At 34.6% G+C, this 23,325-nt stretch overlaps 1 protein-coding gene across 1 annotated transcript in view; it reads left to right on the top strand.

Annotated features, from left to right (window-relative positions):
- LOC137653583 (calcium-activated chloride channel regulator 1-like) overlaps positions 1-23,325 on the top strand; it is a 68,107-nt gene that overhangs the window by 34,405 nt on the left and 10,377 nt on the right. Inside the window, exon 3 of the mRNA XM_068387109.1 lies at positions 17,016-17,313. Within this exon, the coding sequence (XP_068243210.1) occupies positions 17,016-17,313 (298 nt within the window). The remainder of the gene's footprint in view (positions 1-17,015; positions 17,314-23,325) is intronic.

Here is a 23,325-nt window from a genome sequence, read left to right as displayed (position 1 = left end):
TTTTGGGCTATTCATTATTTACCCAGCTTGTAAATGTAAGGAACACGTGACAAGAGAACATCCTGCGACGGTCACTGAATGCAAGAAGATTTAATGACGATTTAGTATAGTTGAAATATGTGAGTTCATGTCAAGTTTTATATCGGGAAATTGATACCGGAAGAAGTGGTCCTCAATTTTACTAATGGATTTGGTAGTCATATTTGCCGGGTGTTGGGGTTGATACAATAAGGGACCAACATATCCATTATCTCTTTATTTAGTCCATTCGCTTGAATAGATACTGTACTTGAATTCCTATTTTTTTTCTCTTGAACCTCACGATATGCAAATGGAGCTGCGGTTTATTCACCGAGGCGTTGTCAGTATGAATTCACAATACCTCGGACGTTAAAACTAACATTGCTTCTGAGAAACCACATGACCACAAACAAGCCATAACTCATGTACGCGACGAATTTAGTCACAAACAATTGAAATTGTCAAGTGATCTTATACAAGCATCAAATTTCCCATGATACAGACTTCTTTGAACATGAGAGTTTGACTGTGAATAATGAAGGTAGCTGTGAGTGTTGGTCATGATTAATTTCATTCAAAATTACCAGTGAGTTTATGAATGATTTCGTTGCTTTTATGTAGAGAACTCCATCAAAAGAATGACTAAAATGTTTTGGAGAACGAAGGCAAATGCTTCTGTTCGCTGATTTTCTTAATCACCAATTCCTTGTAATAACTAAGCCACTGATGATATGAGATCACATGTTGTTCTTAAAGATTTATGCCTTAACCTCCTCCTCTTTTGTGGTGCTGAGTATTCTAGATGCAAAATGTGTTTGCTTTTGCGGTATTATAAATACTTTTCTTATACTCTCTAATTTGGACACGATTATATGGATCTTAGATATTTAGATTTTTATGTATATATAGGAATATAATAAAATCATTTACATGAAGTTGAAATATTAACACATGGCAATTCTGATAGTGCCTCATAATCTCTCATGTATCGACTTGACATTTCCATTGTCAGCACCTAAGAAAATCTGCGGCACTTTCTCTCCAGCATACGGTTCCCGATAGATGTTAAAATGGCTTGTCATGCCTGTCTGAAGTCATATTTTGATGAACTCCTTTCTCTGTTAACTCATCAGTAATCAAGAATATCATTACCCTTTTCGATATATATATATATATATATATATATATATATATATATATATATATATATATATATATATATATATATATATATATATATATATATATATATATATATATATATATATATATATATATATATATATATATATATATATATATATATATATATATATATATATATATATATATATATATATATATATATATGTGTGTGTGTGTGTGTGTGTGTGTGTGTGTGCGTGTGTGTGTGTGTAATATGAAAAAATTCAATCGCTCAACCTTAAGTAGAAAATCTATCCAACTCCTGGTCATATGACTTAGTGAAATGGATCTTTGTTCGATTATGTAGTCTATTACAAATCATTACAAGAAATAGATAGAAATTATTGAGAATTGAGTGGCAGCACTCACTCATGACTCAACAACAATGAGATGTGTTTTTAAAAGCTTTCTTAATACGTTTCGCTAACCTAAGTGAACTCTTCCCCTTTAAGCCTCAATGAACCAACTCCCAAAAACGCTGGAAAAGGCATCCGTCTCAGACCGAATAATCGCTTCCCAGTAACAAAAAACAGCATGTTATTAGACCCTTTCATCCTCATGTAATAAATTCGTTAATGACTAACTCTCTCTCTCTCTCTCTCTCTCTCTCTCTCTCTCTCTCTCTCTCTCTCTCTCTCTCTCTCTCTCTCTCTCTCGCTAAATGAATATTTCCATTAAAATGTAAATTCACATCAGCAAGCCAATATACCAAAGACAAAGTATTTAACGCTATAATAAAACTTAATGATCTCACTTTTCAGTGCCAAGTTGAAATTCAAAGTTTTGCATCAGAGGCTTTTCTTTGGAATTTCAACACAATAATTTGTTTAATCAAGAAACCAGTTTGCCCTTGATAAGAAAAATAGCATCATGTAAAAGATGTTTCAAATTTTGTCAATATTTACAGAATTGTAGTGATACCTACTCAAGTTGTTTAACACTACACAAAATACTGAGTTGATATATTTAATGAAAATAGTAAAAATATTTCCCATTTCTGTGAGAGAGAGAGAGAGAGAGAGAGAGAGAGAGAGAGAGAGAGAGAGAGAGAGAGAGAGAGAGAGAGAGAGAGAGTATATTCAATGCCTTCTGTTTCTAGCAGTGTATGTGTGGGGTATATTCCCTATGTACTTTATATTGTCAGGTTTTACCGGCAGGAGTCCTTGTAAATTACAGGACTCCTACAATAGATTATATGTAATTAAAACTATTAAGAGGAGATACCAGCGGACGAAGTCCATGAGATGAATCTCTTTAAGATGCTAAAGGTCTGGAGGGCGACATCTCTGAGAAGGAAGTGTCCAGAACGCTATAATTTCAGGTATCCGTACGCGGGAGAGGAGGGCGTTAGAGAGATCCCTTTCTTATGGTTTAGGATGAAGGGTTGGAACAAATGGGGTTCCGTATAACCGCGTACTTCAGTTATGGAAACTCCCCGATAGTAACCAGATTCTTGTGTTTACCAATCCCGCCACCAGGTAGCCATATTAGTCAACCGAGGAGTTTTTTTTTTTTTTTTTTTTTTTTTTCCCAGTGGTTGGTTTTGACGGGTTTTGCTGATATTTTTATGGTCTGATTTTGTCACAGTAAACGTAATCAAATATGAATAAGTGAATTAAGAAAATCAGGAACAGAATTTCTCACCAAATCAAGATAACGAAATAATAGAAAAACAAAAAGGGATTTTCATAGAGTGACAATTTCGTAAGATTTCAGATTATTTAGAATTGCTCTGAGATCTAATGCAATCGTCCATGCTATAAATGATATCCAAAAGGATAATTGTGTTTTGATGTCAAAACCCATGAATTACACTTTTCCCATTTCCTGAATCATTTATTTACACAAACCGACTAATGCAAATTACACGGGATCCCCAAATTTGCTTGCTCGTGGATTATATGATAAGCGTTGTAATCTTGACAGCGAAAACTCTTATCACAATCAGTACAGAGAGAGTATGTTTATTTCGTTTGTAAAGGTATGCTAATTTATTTTCTTTTTTTCCCTTCTCAAATAACTCAAATGATTCCACCGCGTTCAATAGAAATGTGATCACATAAGTATTTGTAAGCCATCGTAATTGTTTATTAAATGAATTAATAGAAGTGGCAAAGAACACTCGATAACAAACCTATAAAAGAAGAGAGTTTTGGATCATTATTCAATAAAGATATTATCAAAATGCATTTTGACTAATTATCTAAGGATAACTAATAAATGGGATGAGTGACCGAGTTATTTATTGCAAATGCAATTTTAGTGTTCGCTATTTTTTTTTAAATGAACTAAACTCAGATACAAACTCGTTGCATATGCAGATGATGCTACTCTCTTTGCATCAATTCCATCTCCTGAATGTAACTCTGGGGTTGCTGAATCCCTTAATAGAGATCTAGCTAAAATAATGCACGGTGCAAATTATGGTGTATGAAGTTGAATCCTAACAAAACTCAAAAGTATGAGTGTAAGTACAGTAGGTCGAGGGAAGTGGCTTCTCAACAACCGGATCTCAGCATTGATAATGTTTCTTTAACTCTGTATGACTCTTTTTATAATTTCAAGTGTGGTTCCCAACAGAAAATTTATTTTTGAGAAACACATCAGACCTGTGTCTTCTACAATAAAACAAAAAAAAATTGTCGTATTGAAAAAGTCTTGTGAGATATTCTGAAAAAATGTTTTAATTCTTTCATTCTACCTTGATTTGAGTATTGTTCTCCTATCTGGTCTTCTGCTGCTGATTCTCAGCTTAGTTTGTTGGACTGAAACTTACGGTCCATTAAATTTTTTTAGATATTAATCTCCGGAACTATCATTCAATTAGTTCGTTATGCCTGTTGCTTAAGATTTTTCAAAATTCTAACCATCTTTTTACATTCAGATCTTCCCTGACAGTTCCATCTTGTTCGTAGTACTAGGCATGCAGTAAATTCTTATAGTCACGCATTCTCCATCAGTATTCTAAAAGTTTTATTCCAGCTGTGACCAGGTTGTGGAAGGATCTTCCAAATCGGGTAGCTGAATCCGTAGAACTTCAAAAGTTCAAACTTGCAGCAAATGTTTTTATACTAAACAAGCTGACACAAGTCTCTTTTAATTATTTATATATGAAAGATCTGTTTTAATGTTACTGTTCTTAAAGTGTTTAAGTGTTCATTACCTTTCATATAGTTTATTTATATCCTTATTTCCTTTCCTCAATATGCTATTTATCCCTGTTTGATTCCTTTGGTTATAGCATCCTACTTTTCCAACAAGGGTTGTAGATCAGCTAATAATAATAATAATAATAATAATAATAATAATAATAATAGTGGTATTTAGCATTTTTTATCCATTGGTAACGATGAATATGCTATGACCATTGGATTACAGCTGATTACGTCTCGTTCGTAGATTTGACAATTGATGAAATAAACAAATGGTTAAGAGAAATTTATGTTCATTGTAACGTAAGATGGCTGAGGACTCTTCTATTGGAAAGACCAAAAGAACAAATTAATTGTCACGATGGCTATGTTTTATTGTAGATTATATAATGTCAATTAAAGACAGTTGGAACATGTACGACACATGAACTGACCAAGAAAGTTATCTTTATGGCTTTCGTGGGACATGAGAACCCTAGAGTGTTTTTATGATGTATGCTTGGCCATTATCTAGGGATCGTGAAAGGGGCATTCGGTGTTTTAATCAAGCCCAGACAAAGAAAGGAATGGCATAACCTTAATTAGGCTCTCGAAGGTGGTTCCAGATGACGCTTGCGATGATAGTTTCGTATACACCTGGCCGGCTGAAGAAAACTGGATCTTTTCCAGCCATTAATTTCGAAGCGCATCTTTTAAAGTTATGACTGCTTTTATAGTCGCTTGTGAAGCATTCATTTTCTATTTCGTGTCTAGCTGCTTGAAAAAAGAAAGAAACTCTAAAGAGATTGAAGGATTAAAAGAGAAGATAAGAGCCGAGAATCTGTTGTGCTAAAAACCTGTTGGTCTCGATTGAGTGGCTTCTCTCAACTTTTAACACCCGAACGTTAAAACCTCCCCTTTTGTAGTTTTACGAGCACTTCACCCTCCCACCGCACTCTTCAGGCCTAAGATGTGTGTACTCAGAAAATAGCTTTACCTTAAAGGATTCACTTTATTCATATGAGAAGGATTAGGGCAAGGTGTGGCGCTAACAGTCAAGACATGTTGCCCTTTTGACGCTCCTATCACAATGGCACCAGGTCCTCCTCCTTCATGACATTTTCACACAGCAGCGAGTAATCTGAAGTGGAAGACCCCAAGGGCTAATTTAACCTCCAAAAAAGTATACCAGATGAGCACATAAAACCTCACGAAATGGTCTCCCTTGTCCACATTTTCACATAAGCATGAAACGCGAAGGTTATTTTTGAAGAGATATCCGATCTCTCTTGTACGATACTTTACAAAGGCTCCGTCCGTCTAACATAGGAAGAGTTGTAAACATGAATCCTAAAGGTGTCCTTAAAAGTTAAGATATGTTTTTGAGTCTCGGACACATTCTTCCTAAAATGAAAATGTATATTTTCTTATGCGAGTTATGATTGAACGATAAAACACGATTCAATAGAGCTACTTTAAAACGGCCAAAATTCGAGAAAAAAAAAATATCCCCATCTTGTTAACGGGGTGATAAACAGTGTGACCCCTTAAAAATTATGGGTTAAAGGACCTTTACTTGACCTAGTCAACGATACATAATCTGGGCGTGGTTGGTAAAAGTGATTCTCCGACTGCACATAAAGCCTTTGAAATTCATATATGTTTCTGGGTCGGTTTGTTTCGTATATCATGTTTAGTTCATGGTGGCAATAATTCATTTAACAAAGAACAATATTTATTTGGCTATACATATTTATGATTATAAATGACAAACAAATGAAACTGTGAATAGAAAATTACACTCGCATGTGTATACGTATACTCATAAACAAAGATATTCTTCTTCATAAGAGATGAATGCCTAATAGCTCCCTGTTAAATAACATTAGATAAAACGGAGAACTATTTTCTCACCTGATACTTTTGAATGGCATTTAAACTTTATGGTAACCCTTTTTGTATATAATCTAAAATGCTTATTTTAAACGTTATTCCGGGTTAATAATAGCCATTCAATTATTCAATCAAACAAGTACTATGGAATGTGTTTTCTGATTTTGTGCGCAACATATATCTTAACAAAATTCGCAACACTAAGAAACGTTTGTGAAAGTTGTCAAATGCTGATTCTAATCTGTCAATCACATAAGTTGACGAATTTTCAAATTACAGTATGTGCGACTACTTTTTTCGAAGATACTCCAGTTTCTCATTTTGCCTTTTATCTTATAAATCAAAAGTTTTGATTCAAGGTTTACGTCGGAATCATAGATACGTTTCAATTATATAAATTGACACTAGTATACTGTTAAATGGATGTAATAAATATACAAGTGTTTTATAAATGTGTTTAAACGCACATACAGAGTATATGTGTATATATATATATATATATATATATATATATATATATATATATATATATATATATATATATATATATATATATATATATATATATATATATATATATATATATATATATATATATATATATGTATATGTATGTATGTATATATGTATATGTGTGTATGTGTGATTGTGTATGCGTTGTAGGTGGGAGGAGGGAGAAAGAAAGAGGCAAAAGAAGGACCTTGTTGCATTGCAATCAAAGAACCTTCTATGAACTAAATTCATCTTATGTTGTAAGAAAAGCACAAACAAATCGTGTCCTTGTCTCTGTTGGGTGAGCAGCCATCATGCAGTAGAGCTAATCTTATGATTATGTTAAATCCTTTACTTTTAGAGAAAGTGTTTGTCCTTCTTAAGTTCTTAAGATATCTAAGAATGTACGGCCGTGATGAAGGTAGTAAGACCTTTTATGCAACTAGTCTCGTTTAATTCTGTAATATTCCATAGTAACCAACGCCAGATGTTTTTTAATCACTAAATAGATAATATAACGATGGTTAGCTTAGACCTTAGAGAATAAATTCTATCCGGCTGCTCGGCTGAAAAATGCCGCACTTTGTAAGAGTTTTTATCTAACAGAATTGTGAGATTTAATGCTTAATATTCTATCACGCCTTGACTAGTTTCATCCATTATGAATATGCAGACATGATCTTGACAGTCAGTGCTCTATCGTAATAGGTCCATTTAGCAAGAGCGTTTCTTTACCCTTATTATCATATAATAGGTAGCGGGTTAAGTAGCGACTGTGAAGGAAAAACCGAACACAGCCTTCCCATTATAAGTACATCGCATTTCCATTAGGAATCTGCAGCTTTGAAGGACAGCCGTGGCGCAAGTAAATCTAAACCCTCGGATTCACTCGTCTGCAAAGCATCAAATGGCTCTCCAAGTTCACTGATGGGACTACAAGGGTAGTCTCCGATGCAGTCTTTCTTCTTCTTCTTCTTCTTCTTCTTCTTTTTCTGAGATAAAGGATATTCAAGTACTGAGTATTTTTTTTTTCTGGGTTGCAGCGTTCTTGGCTGGTTGGAGCGCCTCTTTGGGTATCTGGGGCGTGTATATTGTACGGCACGAAAACAAAGACGTTGTAAGGTACCAAGGTCATCCGAAATAGTCAAGTTTAAAATACGCTTATTTTTACAAGGTCATATAGAAGTTAAAGCGGGGAAGATTGACACCTGATCTAGAGAGCATATACCAGATATCACAGCTAATTTATAAGACACAATCCAGAAACTGATGTCGAAGAAATACTGGAATAGAACATCAACAACGCTGACGTAAAGAATAAAAAAAAAAAAAAAACATTTCGGATGAGATGAAAATTCATTCATTATTCTAATTATTAGGTAGTAGGCTGGCCAGGGCACCAGCCACCCGTTTAGATACTACCGCTAGAGAGTTATGGGTCCTTTGACTGGCCAGACAGCACTACATTGGATCCTTCTCTCTGGTTACGGTTCATTTTCCCTTTGCCTACACACACATCGAATAGTCTGGCTTATTCTTTACATATTCTCCTTTGTCCACATACACCTGACAACACTGAGATTACCAAACAATTCTTCTTCACCCTAGCGGTTACTACACTGTCATTGTTAAGTGGCCACTTTCAGCTTGGTAAGGGTAGAAGAGACTCTTTAGCTATGGTAAGCAGCTCTTCTAGGAGAAGGACACTCCAAAATCAAACCACTGTTCTCTAGTCTTGGGTAGTGCCATAGCCTCTGTACCATGGTCTTCCGCTGTCTTAGATTAGAGTTCTCTTGCTTGTGGGTACACTCTGGCACACTATTCTATCTTGTTCCTCTTTCTCTTGTTTTGTTAAAGTTTTTATAGCTTATATAGGAGATATTTATTTTAATGCTATTGTTCTGAAAATAATTTATTTTTTCTAGTTTCCTTTCTTCACTGGGCTATTTTCCCTGTTGGGGCCACTAGGCTTATAGCATCCTGCTTTTCCAACTAGGGTTGTAGCTTAGCAGTTAGTAATAACAATAATAATAATAATTGCATTTACCAAAAACTTGATATACTGTTAATATGGATTCGGTAGAATTATTTCGCTTATGTGAATAGAATTACCCAAAGTCACCAATGACAGTCTGTCTTCACTAAAATTACTTGTAAAAGTGTAAAATGCCAATGTAATAATAATAATAATAATAATAATAATAATAATAATAATAATAATAATAATAATGAAAGATTAGTAGCAAATGCATTAATGACAGGAAAAACAGATTTTTACCCTGTTTGTGAGGTGGAAGAATTGATCATTATTTCATAAGTAAGGGAACAGTTGATTTGCAGCATGAGAGATTTTTCTTTTACCCTTAGTTTCGTCCAGAGCTTACAACTTTGTTCCTTGGCATTCCTGGATATATTACATCATATTCCAGTGTTTATTAAGATCTGAACAATGCTGTAATAAAACAAATTCACAAACATAATATTTCCTTCAAGGTCATTTCGCTTATAATCTATTTTGCCGTTGTTTCAGCATATTCTAAAAACAAAACGGATTCATAGGGTACGTGAGTTCTCCAACTCAATTATTCAACTTAATAAAGGAGAAACCGGTGATGGAGAAAAAAATTCCAAAAGAGTAGGAGTAATTTCTAATGGCAATACCACATTGATGCGTTACTGTAAAGCCTATCTCATTGCCATCTTACTGATAACCTAGTTTATGTGTCTTAGATATCATCATAGTTCACTGATATTCAATGAGATGGCCATAAAGAATGATTGAGGACCATCTAGACTTTCACGTGATAGATTCTGGATACCTAATAAACCCATCTCAGGAGCTGTTTCTTGTACTCGGTGCTTTCTAAGGGTTTTGCTTGTGTTAAAGTGAATTCTTATTGTACCTCTGAGATGATATCAAACTGCCGCAAGTTGTGTTTCTTTTTTTCATCTACCAACAATAGATTGTTATAATAACTGAACAAAGGACAATCCCGGTGCTAACACAAGACCAGATTATTCTAACAGCGGCAACAACAGCAACAGCAATCGCTGGCTTTGTTTCAGAATAACGAGTTATAGAAATCGAGAGAATGTTAATGAATAGACCCTTTCCAATTATGGAAATCGGTTGCAGGTGTAAATTAAAACAGTCCCTTTCTCAGCTTTATAATGTCTTACCTGCCCTTTACAACCGAGAGGTACGTAACGACCAAGGCTGGAACGAAAACGCTTTGTTCTTGTTTACCTTTTCGTGTAGATCATGACCCGAATATTGATTAGGTCGTAAATCCCCGTCTCTTAACACCTCATACTATATCTTCCTTTCTCATCTCATCCGTGAAATTTGGGAGTCCCTGGTTTGATCAGAGCTGCAACCTCGTCTTTGATACTTCAAACATGATTTCAATTTTAATGGTTTTGTCTGTCATATCCATTGTTTAGGCGGAAAAGAGAATATTTGTTTCAATAAGGAAGAACTAAGGGAACAAGAAATAGGAAGAAATGAAAGAATGTTACCAAGAAGAAAGATAAAAAAAGTTTTTCCACAAACCTGATAAACTATGAACCTCCTGAAAAAAAAATCCAACATTCAAATTACAGGAACACGCGAAAAATTAGAATTGAATGTTTTAAAACTAAGACAAAAAAAAATGAGTTCCCTCCGGAACAGAAACGACCGATAATATCCATGAAAAACCGGCGGCAGTTTTGCCCACCCCGATCCCCACCCCCACAAACACGTCATCCATTAGTGATAGGAAATAAATCATGGAGGGGCTACGGAACGAGGCGATCCGTCTGACCTATGCTTCACTCGCGCTTCCAAAACTAATCCATTTTATCGATGCAATCCGAATGAAAACGCCATGGATCAACTGTACGGAAAGGTCAAAAGACCGTCTCGTTGGATGATTTTTCAGTGATATCAAACTTACTCTCTCTCTCTCTCTCTCTCTCTCTCTCTCTCTCTCTCTCTCTCTCTCTCTCTCTCTCTCTCTCTCTCTCAGGATTTGACCTATTGGGTTATCAATTTCTTACTCTCGGCAATGTATTATGCGCTTAATCCATGTTTATTAAAACAAGAAGTATTTCAAGTTTAATATGAAGCTGCAGTCTACGAATCCTCAGTCACATTAAGATATTGTTATTTTCTATATCCAAGCTTTCCAAACGAAAGAAAGTATAAACATTTAGTGATAATCCTTTATCCTAGACTAGCAATATATGTAAATTATTAACATCGATATTTATTAACTGTTATCCTGATAAAATATTTTTTTTTCCTATTTTGTCTCCTAATTCTTCTTTGCATGCTTATTGTTGTTATTATTATTACCATCGTCATTATTATTATCATCACCCTAATGGAGTACCTGCTCGTGTCTTAGTTCAAATGCACCTAGCATTTATGCACTCATTGGTAGGAATTTTTTTACAATTCCTGTTGGGACTGAGGGAGGGGTGAGTTGGCTTCCCCTGCCCGGCTGAGGGGGAGGGGGGGGGAACGCTTTCTTTGTTTTTGCTATTCAATCATCGGGGCATCTACGCTGTTGCTGTCACACTTGGAAATCGATTACAGTTTTGAAGATGTTTCACCAGCGAAAGTTTTGTTGGGTTACTACGCAGGGTTGAGCTGAAAAGAATTGAGCGCAGTTTGCTTAAAAAAAAATTTACAATAAGAAAATGTCTAACTCTCGCATCACTGAAAATTTTCGGATTTTTCGGTTTTACATATCTGCATTACTGAGATAGTGCTAACTTTGTTCGCTTTGACTGATTAATTTTGGTTGTAATGGTTAAATTGCAAGGTTTCGGTTCTCTACTCTTAAAATGTCATTTATATTATTATATCGTCGTTACAGTTTTTTACAATAAAAACTTTTTTTTTCTAATAAAATATTTCATTCATAAATTTCTTTGTAAGAATGAGAGTAATTCATAAGAAATATAGACTGTAAAACGAGATCGTGAAATCAGACAGAAATTTCAAGATACCAGTTGAAATATGTCATAAATATATTTTAATAGGATTTCATTCACTCAGATATTTGAGTGAAAAAAAAAATAATAAAAAGCTTCATTGCGTTAATGATTGGCAGAGAAAGATGTGGAGTACATATGACGATAGTGTGAGGCCCTTGGACTCATATGTTCATATTGCTCTTTTATCATCTTTCATCATGTTAATATGGAACTATTCTGCATTATAAAATAATTGTTTTGTAAGTTTACTGTATATAAGTAACTGTTGTTACCTTACTTCAGATCAACATTTTTTCTTGTTTATTTCCAAATTTATCTTCCGTTGCTTTCTCAGACTTGTTCATGCTATTTCCTCATATTTATTATTGTTTTACATTACATTTGTGCTAACGTTTATCAAGTAATTTTAAAGCTTGTTATTAAAGGATGCCCTCTTAAAATCTGCCCATTGTCATTTATCTATTGCGTGAATCTGCCTCACTATATCAATGTGAACAGCACGTAAGAAATGTACATATTTTCTTTTGCATTAGGGCTCAAGTCAAATTAACGTTTTAATCACATAATATTAATCTTCTACTTTACAGCACCACATAATTTCTAGGTAGGTTACAAATTAACTTCAAACTGCGTAGGTCTTTAAACACAATCTTATCTCACTTATTTTCCAACGCAGTCAGTAATAAGCTTTAAGTACAAATAAAGTGTTCATTGCTAGTGACAAGGAGCAAGTGCACTTGGGCGCTCCTTTTCCTGCTTAATAACCACTTAAGAAACGTGTCAGTCATTCATTGGGCCATCTCTCTCTCTCTCTCTCTCTCTCTCTCTCTCTCTCTCTCTCTCTCTCTCTCTCTCTCTCTCTCTCTCATGCACTAACGCCAGGTTGGAAAATTCCGTTTTATTCTATCATCTTATTTTCTACTGCAACAGCCAGTTCTCTCTTTTCAAATTCAATGAAAGCATGTTTGTTGCAATAGAATTTTCACAGAAATTTAATTTCTTAATACACTTACACCATCTTCATTTTTTATTACACTTAAACTATCTTCATATACGAATTAGCTTTTCAATTAATTATATGTAAAGTTTTCTTCATCAAACATTATGTTTCTCGGAGGTTAAGACAAGAATAAGCCCAGCGATGTTCACACAAGTAATAAAGGAATGTGTTATATAATTATATTTGTAATTAACAATTCATTGTTTTTGTGTTTTTTTTTCTTTTCTTTTCTTTTTCTTTTTTACATCACAGTAACATTTCCGATTTTATGAAGGAAAGTTACACATTATTGTAATGTAAGATTGCCTATATTAGATATGTTAGTTTAATGGATTATCCACATTTAACTTTTATCTTTGCATAACAGTAGTATTTTTCTGTCGGTAAATTGCGCTGGAAAATAACTTTATGTTAACTGCAAACATATGACATTATGTTGAAACTTCGGCACGTGGAATGCGTTTGTCGGTTCACAACCTAAACTAATAAGGAGAGACGATAAAGGAGAAAAAATGCATACAGCAAAACATGTAGTAAGTTGGTATAGTTGCCTTTGGTCTCCCCTCAATTTAGCTCTTAGATGCTACCTACGGCTCACGTTTACCAATGTACATGTGTATGAGAGAGAGAGAGAGAGAGAGAGAGAGAGAGAGAGAGAATGCTGTTTATCTAGTTCCCTGTTATCTTATTTTTCATTTCTATCGCAAATCCCAGCGATTCTAAAGTGCCTCGTTCCCTTTGTTCTGGCCACTCAAGAGACACATTTCCCTAACTTAGCATCGGTGGGTATTTCTGTAGGCAGCCATACCTTAATTCTTTCGTCTTTGTCGGATACATGAAACTTACCCACACCTTTGCATTCTTCATAGTTTAAGTATCCTGCCCAGGTGCTCTAAGATTCAAATAGGGTCTAAATAAAATAGAAGGCCACCTCTACTATAATAACAACTTTATTTTGAAGTTCGGGACAGGAGATACTTAATATATCTTGCGGATCATTTTGGGATATGAAAAGATTGAAATATTAAAGGTAAATGTACAAATGGAACCATTCATAGCAAATAAGAAAGAAATACAGCAAACATTGCTTATAAATTAGTCTTTGTTTATTCACAAACTAAAACACACAAACAAAGCATACAAATTAATGAATGTGTACGAGTGTTTATACGCCACACCCATATACAGTATATACATTTCTGTCCATGGATGCAGTCTCTCTCTCTCTCTCTCTCTCTCTCTCTCTCTCTCTCTCTCTCTCTCTCTCTCTCTCTCTCTCTCTAAGTATTATCTATCGCCAACTCTGTATATTGGCATCATTCATTCAAAAAGATTGTTTAGATATGAAAGAGACAGACAGACATTCAGAGAATACCAGATGATTATGATTAATAGCTCCACCTCATTAAGGTGAGGGTTACCTCGGTGAGGTCTCGCCAATTTTGATTATGTTAAGGTGGTATGCACTGCATTTTCTCCCGAAAGATTGATTACTGCCACTGTATTTTATCTCTCTCTCTCTCTCTCTCTCTCTCTCTCTCTCTCTCTCTCTCTCTCTCTCTCTCTCTCTCTCTCTAAAAGAGTTCAACAATAAATTAAACAATACCATAAAATCTCTCTAAGCAAACTTAATTCGCTCTACCCATGAGTAATTGGGGTTTCCGTGAATAAGCTAAAAAGTCTTTGAGACATCCAAAATCCTTGTATATCCTTGTAATTCTCTCTGCTGTAGCCCAGAACAGGCTATTAACGGAGGCACGATGTTTCTCCAAGAGAAGTCTTTTATAATTGGTGTTTCCTTCCCTGCATCAAACGCGGAACCCACGAGGAAGTGTCTTACTGTTTACACAACAAGGAATCCAAAGAAAGATCTCATTTATAACAACATCAGTTTTAATATTTTCTTTTTGGCGTTGCAGCTGAACTTTAAAGTAAAGTTTATTACATTAAAGTACGATAATTTGCGTGCCTAAATTGGAGGGATTTCATTTTTTAGCAAGTTGATGTACACATCATGTAAAAAAACAAAAGACAAGAATTACTTGGTACTAATTCTTTTAAAGTCTTTAATCGTATATTGGGAATATATACTGGAGTAATTGTGTTTCCTTTCTTGTATACTAAACATTTCCTAACGATATAATGAAATTTTCCTGCTGGCGAAGAAAATTTCTATGGATAAAAAATTCTCTACTTATACCGACGAATGTCTTCAGCTCCTGAAAGTCAATGTGCAGAAGGCCATTAAACATGATAACAGAATTTTTTGGGTAATAAATCTATGCCATCAGTAGGCGTAATAGCAACTATGATAATTGTGCATTAAAAAAAATCCTATTGAGTTAATTGCAACCTTTGATGCCGATAATAGACCCAGCTGACATCTCAGTAGATTAAGGTTAGGCTGAAGTAGATAAACATGGTTACATCATCTCCAATCTAAAAATAATAGAGCTATCAACCGCTGTAACTTTTATAAAGTCGCCGTAATAGTCTGAAGAGTTTTGCTAATGTCGATTTTTTTTTTTTTTTTTTTTTTTTTTTTTTTTTTGCGTCAATACCACTTGACACTTTGCACCCTGTTTTCACAAACGACCGAGTAGAAATGGTTGCTATTGAAAATAACAATATTTATGAGGTAGGTTTTCCCTTCTTTTTGCATGTACTTCATTCTTTCATATAATATCTTTATTCTTTTATCAAGTATTTTTCTTGCTGCAGGTACCCAAAAATATAAGACATTGTATTATATTTGTTTTACATTTCTTGATCAACATTACTGAAGGAAACTGTTTACAATAAAAAAATAGATTGAGAGTTATTTCTTACCTTCTAAAATTGAACGTTATAGGAATTATAGTGATTAAAGGAAATTATCAAGTTGGCATAATTTTCCAGAAAGTTCTTTTCTCGTCTCCATATAATCGTCCAGTCGCAAAACTTTGAAGAAAAAAAATCAAAATTACTTTATTTTACGTCAGAAAAGGAAACATTTGCAGAAAGAGACATTATATACACCAAGGATGTCTGCATCAGATAACGATTTTCTCGTACCATCGGTATTTTCTGTGGATAATTTCCTTTTTCGGTATCTTATTATACCAAAACGAATAATGGAAAAATTGTCAATCCAGAATACATTCCTTACCAAAGTCTCGTTTCTATTAATTTCTGTTGTGTACTAAAATATGTGAAGATATCTTCAATTATATTATCTGAGCTTTACTTATCGTTATAGAATAACTAAAAAGTTCTGAATATTTTATTCTTTATCAGGATATTTTCGTGTGTTTTTAGAATTCAGTTTTTATATAAAAGAAAATACTGATGATTTAGAAAATGTTGTGATGAAAATATATAATCCCATCATTAATCACGACCGACAGTTCTTATATTATGCTTTCTATGCAGCGCATGTCTTATTTCATTATTTTATATTTTGTAGTTTTATTTTGTTTAACGTTTATAGCAGGGTACGAAATTTCTGTTACCGAAAATACTCAAAACTTGATTTTATATTATATTTCATAGTATAAATGAAAAAAAAAAAAAAGAATATAAAACTTGAAAAAAAATGCTCTAGTAATGATATGGGGAAATAAAACAAACATGCTTGACAGAAGATGTCAATCCGCTCTGTGAAGGTTCGTTGCCCCCGTAAGCTGTTATGATTCTGTTTCAGTGTTAAGTCTGTGTGCATCGAAGCCCAGCGCTCCATTAAGCCTCTGGAACAATAAGCGCCATCTCTCATATCTTGAAGGCTGACCGAATCGCTGGGTGGAGTCAGCACGAGACAAAGAGTAATTGCGGCAATCAGTTTCGAATTTCGCTCGATTTTTCAGACTTTTCATCTTTTGTGCTTCTTTTCGTAGAATGCATACGTGCATGCTTCCAACCTTGGTTATGGATGTGTACGTATCTTTATCAACTAGTGTTTATGAATCCCTTGTACAAACGTATTATTGCATTCGTAAATAATAGCTGGGAAAACGCATTTCAAATTATAAAAGTTTTAAGCTTTTGTAATTTCGAAACCATTATTTTATCAAGTTAAAGAATATCAGTTGAAATTTTACTCCTCCAAAATTATTATTTCCATTATTACTGGTAGTAGTAGTACGATATAGCCTACATAGCATCTATTTTATTGTTTTTATCGGTACAGGCTGTCAAATTAAACATCTGAACTGAGCATTCTCATTTCTGTATTTCTACATTTGAAATTTGCACTGCATTACATAATTTCGTTATTATTATTATTATTTTTATTATTATTATTATTATTATTATTATTATTATTATTTCAGGATGTGATAAGATCAGCCTCCAGCGTGATCTTCGCGGCCACTCGAGGAAGAGCCAGTTTTCGAAGTGTGAGCGTATTAATCCCTTCCAGTTGGAGTGTGACCTCGTGCCCGACCTTATGGAACCTGCAAGAAGCCATTAGCGAGACCTGGGATCGGTCTGACCTGAGGGTCACCCTGGGTAAGCACCCACGTCACGGATCGAGACCCTGGACCTTGCATACCAAAGGCTGCGGACTGACTGGAGATTACATCTCAATGGGCCATGAATTGCTGCTTGTGAACGACACTCTCAACAATGGTAGGAAAATTATCCTTGCAATAATGTTTGAGAGAGAGAGAGAGAGAGAGAGAGAGAGAGAGAGAGAGAGAGAGAGAGAGAGAGAGAGAGAATTTATCTCAGACGATATGTGGTTTGGGTAGAGAAATTTATACTAAAAAAGAAAAAAAAAAGATTTACCGTAAAGCATTCTTTTGTTGACTCCTCCATTCAAGGTGAATTATTAATAGAACTGCTTTGTGTCTCGGGGAATTAAATAGTTTGGTAAAGATATTAAAACACCCTAATGAAGTTTTTTTTATTCTTTAACAGGAGAATCTTGTAAGTTACTCGTTAAATGTCTGCAAAATAATGGTTAATAATGATTTCCACTTTTTGAGAATAGTTTATATGGAAACGCATTTTCTATGCCTTTTTCATTTTACAGAGTAACTGAAATCTCTTTTTATTTCATCTGGTTACGCTTTTGCTGGAAGGAAATACCAGCACAGTAAAATTGTTTTTGAAAACTTTAACACCGAACATTCCATTTATATCCAGATTACATCAACCTATCGATTAAAACAATCTTTGCGTACAAACATTATGCAGTAACAAAAACATTATATCTCTAGCCATTTGCACAGGGCCCTGTAGTACTTTTAAATTTTCATCCAGACTTGTCACTCGACAGTAAATGTCTCCGAATAAAAGTCTTTGAACCTCCATGGTCTGGTTCGCGGGTTGAGGAATCTAGAATAGGCGGCTAAATAATGGCAACCGCCAACTGCATTTGCAGCCAGTGGAGCGTATTACATATCAGGAAAGCTGGGACGTGTGTTGGGTCATGCTGGTGAAATAACACCCTGTCCTACTTCTCTCATACTGCAGGGCGCTGCCCACGGTCTGAGGTTCCTGCGCTTTTACCTCTCAGCATCTTATTACACACTCCCTGCATTATTTGCTGGTTGCTTTAAGTATTTGCTAAAAAATCATTGTGTGGTGTGAATTAAATCATTTGATTTATAGATGGCTTTGTTCAATTTACAAGCACATTTATGATTCTTCATTGGAAGGCAAATGTTTTTACCACTTATTTAATTTTAATATTTTGATATGATCTATTTATAATTGCTACACAAAACATTAGAACATACATACTGACGTATTTGTTAAACGAAATATTAAACGGTAATGACTTGGATTGGAATTTTCTTGAAGTTCTTGAAGAATTATATCACGAGCAAAGAGCAACTCTATCTATTTAGTCTCAATCAAATAGATGAAACTGATCAACATTGCATTATGACATTAAAAGGTTCCCTAAGGTTCATCATCTCTAAAGACCAAGTCTGGGGTTCGTGTACTTAGTTTGTTAATTAGGTACCATCTGAGTGAAGGGGAAAATGTAAAACGTTAATAATTTGACATGTTTAAATCCATTATAAAGTCAGACCTCAATTCCATCAATTACAAAGGGAAGTAAGTCAATTACATCCATCTATAAAGTAGAATTTCAGTTAGTACCAGCTCTTTACTGCCTTTTCAATATATATATATATATATATATATATATATATATATATATATATATATATATATATATGTGTGTGTGTGTGTGTGTGTGTGTGTGTGCGTGCGTGTGTGTGTAAATATCAACAACAATGGCATTTAATACCGATTTCTACCTTGGGAGTATATATCCACTAGAATCCATTTATGATGATAGCATCTGGCTGGGCAAAGATTCGAACCCCTGCCTCTCAGCCGAAATATATCTGTTAAGAGATAGGAACAGGATATTTCTATAAGAAAAATGGATGAGGCATTACCGCTCAGCCTTTTTATTATTAAAAGGAGATTTGCTAGCCCAATATACCTAGCTCGACTCGATTAAATTCGGGAATAAAAGATATTTCCATTAATCAAAAAAAAAAAAATATAGTAAGTATTGCTGCTCATAAACATGTTCAGAATTAAGTTTTCATCCCAGGCTAATCTCGAATGTTCAGGTGTCAGCTAACTTCTCCAAAAACCAAATCGAGAAGACTATCGAAAACGGCACAAAATCTAACAATAAAGATTAAGGCAACAATCAATTAAATTACTCCTTGATAATTATGATAGTAATGATTATAATAATAAAGAGGTCAATATAGATTGAACATATGGTACATTAAGGCAAGGAAGCCCATTAAACCTGATTAAGAAAAATATTATCAGTCCGCTTAAGAGGAAGTAATATTGACTATGCTTCTTCGTTCAAAACAGATGTAGAAAACTTAGTCGTAAAATACCTACATTTATCTTACAAGTAAAGTATAAAAGCGGAAAATGGACATCAAAAACCTTACTTCAAGATGCTGCTATGAATTATGTTATATTTTATAGCTTCGATAAATATCACGAGGCAAACACTTTCTTCAGAGTTTGAAAAATGTTTCATTGGATAAGGTATTCAATGTAACACTTCCATCTGACGATTTATAGTACTATTTCCAGATTAGATAATCCCGGTAAGTATCTGCAGTAAGGGTTAAAACTAGATAGTTCACAAATTATCTATCCAAGTTTCAACAAATCAAACCATATAATAATTTTTCTCACGCTCATTCAATGTTTAGTTGTACAGTATACGATAACTTGAATTTCCATGTATGATAAACAATCGCTGTTTTTATAAAAAGAAAAACAAGAACAGGTGATGAAAATAAACAGAAAATGAATAGAAGGAAAGGAAGTGAGCGAGGGATTTAAAAGGAAAATCCACATCAAAAGTCACTTTTGTCAAGGGATTACCATTATTTCCTACGGGGATAAGTCCGAGATTAATGACAAGAGAAGTAAAAGTCTTGGACATTGAACAACGCCGAAGCTTTTACCCATACCCCAGGCCCCTCCTTTCCCCCTTCGCTACTGTACCTACTGTATACCGACTGGTTTAACTATAAGAACTCTTGAGTATGTTCTATTGTCACCTCCAACTCCATTTCAGATGCCAAACACCATAATACAGTACCTGCTACTACATTCTATACCTCCCTTCCCACCCAATCAGGAGAAAGGGCTCCATCTCCTTCCACCTTTAGACCATCCTTTAATCTGGGCTTCCCATATTCCATCCAGTGGCGGTTAATTCACGCCTTATTTATTTTTAATCCAAAGAGATTCAATTAAACCTCCTTGTTCTAATTTAGTTGTGACAGGAGATTGCTTTTGGAATAATGTCCCATGGGAGAAGAATGACCCGGATGTATCTTGTAGATTAAATAGAGATCTGTGAGTTGATTGTAATCGCCAAGGGAGAAGGACATTTGGTATTGTGGCTTCTCGGCATGATGCTTTATATAGCACATTCAAGACCTACAACAGAGGCAAGTCTAAGCCTCTCGTGTTCATGATGTAAATATTCTCCAAGTTGTAGGTCTATACCACCAGAAGAGGACTCCGAGGAAAAGATTACTTCGAATCACAATGTAAATTAATTTCCTTGGTATTAGAGAAGTTTGTATTTTAACTTTTCAGTTCTTATTATTATTATCATTATTATTATTATTATTATTATTATTATTATTATTATTATTATTATTATTATTATTATTGTTATTATTATTTTTACAGAGCAAGTAAAAAAAAATTACATTTTGATTAGGCTTCCATAGAATAGAATGTCCGTGTGTATTGAATAAGACCATAGCAATGAGAAGTAAGGTTATACATATTATAATACAGAAAATCTATAATGAAGGGGAAAATATGTACAGTAGACCTAAAAATCATAAGTTTGACTACAACAGCTCCAAAATAATGGAAGGAATTATTCTAAACCTAAGTTCTGACTCTTTTACATGAAAATGGAGTCCAGAATTTATAATATTGCTATCCTCTTTGAAAAATTACAATTTGTTTTTATGTAATCTAAACATAACAACGGGGATCTTTCATCAGCAAATACCAAAATATATTTTATTTTGAGGTGGTTTGGTCACGTAGAAAGAATGAACAATCATAGGTTAGTGATAAGAGCGTACAATTCAGAAGCACTCAGGGGTAGGAGGAAAGGAAGACCTGAAAAGAGTTGGATAGACGGAGTTAAGGATATATTAGAAATGAGGGTCCTTGATATCACAGTTTTGCGTTCAAGATAAGAGTAAATGGAGCATCATGTGAGGGGATTCGACGCTCCAGATAAAGCTCCCGTGTTGGTGTAAGAAGTAAATAATAATGTGGATATTTTATGCATGGAGTCTCATCCTCGATTAAGGAGACGAAGGAAGCTGTGTCCGTTATATTGCCTTTTTCTCTGAACTACTGGCTGTGATGTGTAACAGCTTAATCGTATATATAATATATATATATATATATATATATATATATATATATAGAGAGAGAGAGAGAGAGAGAGAGAGAGAGAGAGAGAGAGAGAGAGAGAGATTTATGTATAGTGTTGTGTGTCGTAAAGTTTCTGAGACGTAGGTAAAAAAAAGGGTAGTCGTTAATCATCCTTACACTAGAACCCTGCCAGGAACCTGTTTCTAAAGTGATTTTAAGCTTTTTAAAACAACTCATTTCGAATGCAAATAGTAGCCGGGATTATCAAACAAAACGTGCACGTATTCCAACATATCCAAACTAGAAAGAAAAGACGGATGAGCAGATGTGATTAGAAGACGCGGAGGTATTCCTCTCGGAAATGGCGTCGATGTTTATTGACTCTTGATTAATTAAATTCAGAGACACTAACGAAACGACGATGACTCGGAAAGAATTGGCGGCTTCAAGGGGTCCTCAACGCCACATGCCTTTCGTAGAGGGAACCATTTTTGTTTTGATGGAGCTTTGGTGTCGTTAAACGAATGATCTTCCAAAGTCCATTTGGAATTATCAACTTTGTTTATTTTGTGAAATTTCTGATCATAAATATTTTAGTTTCTGGTAACCGTTAGAATCGTTATGGTTTTCTCTTTTTTATCTTCTGATGTTGATCTTTTTTATCATTATCAATTCAAATTACGTGTCCTAACTTTTATTTTTAATTTGCTCTAGATGAAATACCAGACAAGAACTGGTACTTGATGTCGAATCAAAATGTTGTCTTAAAATAGCAAGAAATAATGAAACCCCATCGTTTTCTCTACGCTTCCATTTTCATGTTTTCTGAATGGACATAAAGACCCTCGAAAATAAATCATACGTTTTCGCCAGGCCTAATAATATGGTTATAACCTCTAGTGATTTGTAGAGAGAGAGAGAGAGAGAGAGAGAGAGAGAGAGAGAGATCCAGCTCGAGGGCTGGCCATATATCCTAATCAAGTTGACAATAGAAGCTACCTTTTCACGGGGATTTCTTAATAGTTAGTTTGGCGGATAAGGACACTTTAGTTGACGTTCATGGTGGGGACGGGGGCCACCTGCCCCCACCACCTTGTTTATTTTCTGGAAGGGAACAAAGGCCCTAACGATGAATTGTGTGTCCAGTAAAGTGGATTCTGGAAAGAGTAGAAAATGGATTAACTTTAGTTGGGCTGGAATGTTTTTTTTTTTTTTTTTTTTTTTTTTTTTTTTTTTACATTAATTTTCGCTCTCAATTATCTGCTGACAGAGATAATTGATCACATTCAGACGTCTACACATTGCTACTCCATTCGCTCGTTGAAATTTATTTTTCTCCCTATTAACTGCTAATTATTGTTCTGAGTAACTCGCATGTATTTGTTTGTACTATTGTAATAGAATTTATTCTCATTAAACAAGGGTCTCTCTCTCTCTCTCTCTCTCTCTCTCTCTCTCTCTCTCTCTCTCTCTCATTCATAGTAACTTCTAAGGAAAATCAATACAACGACGGAACTCTGAAAAGCAGCGTTATTTTGTCTGTGAACACCCTATCTTAAAAACGTTGCTAATCATTTGCAAGCGTTAAGTATTTTTTGGCTTTGTTTGGGAAGGAGGGGGAAGAAGGAAAGTGATTGAGTCCTCATCCACCTCCCTCGCTCACCCCCAACTTCCCCTCTCTCATTCACAAGCTATAGTGCTCATTATCTTTCATCGGGTTGA

The sequence above is a fragment of the Palaemon carinicauda genome, chromosome 14, assembly GCF_036898095.1.
Source record: "Palaemon carinicauda isolate YSFRI2023 chromosome 14, ASM3689809v2, whole genome shotgun sequence".
In the NCBI taxonomy this organism is placed as follows: domain Eukaryota; kingdom Metazoa; phylum Arthropoda; class Malacostraca; order Decapoda; family Palaemonidae; genus Palaemon; species Palaemon carinicauda.
The sequence above is the reverse complement of the archived record's forward strand: the minus strand, read 5'-3'. Positions and strand labels throughout refer to the sequence as shown.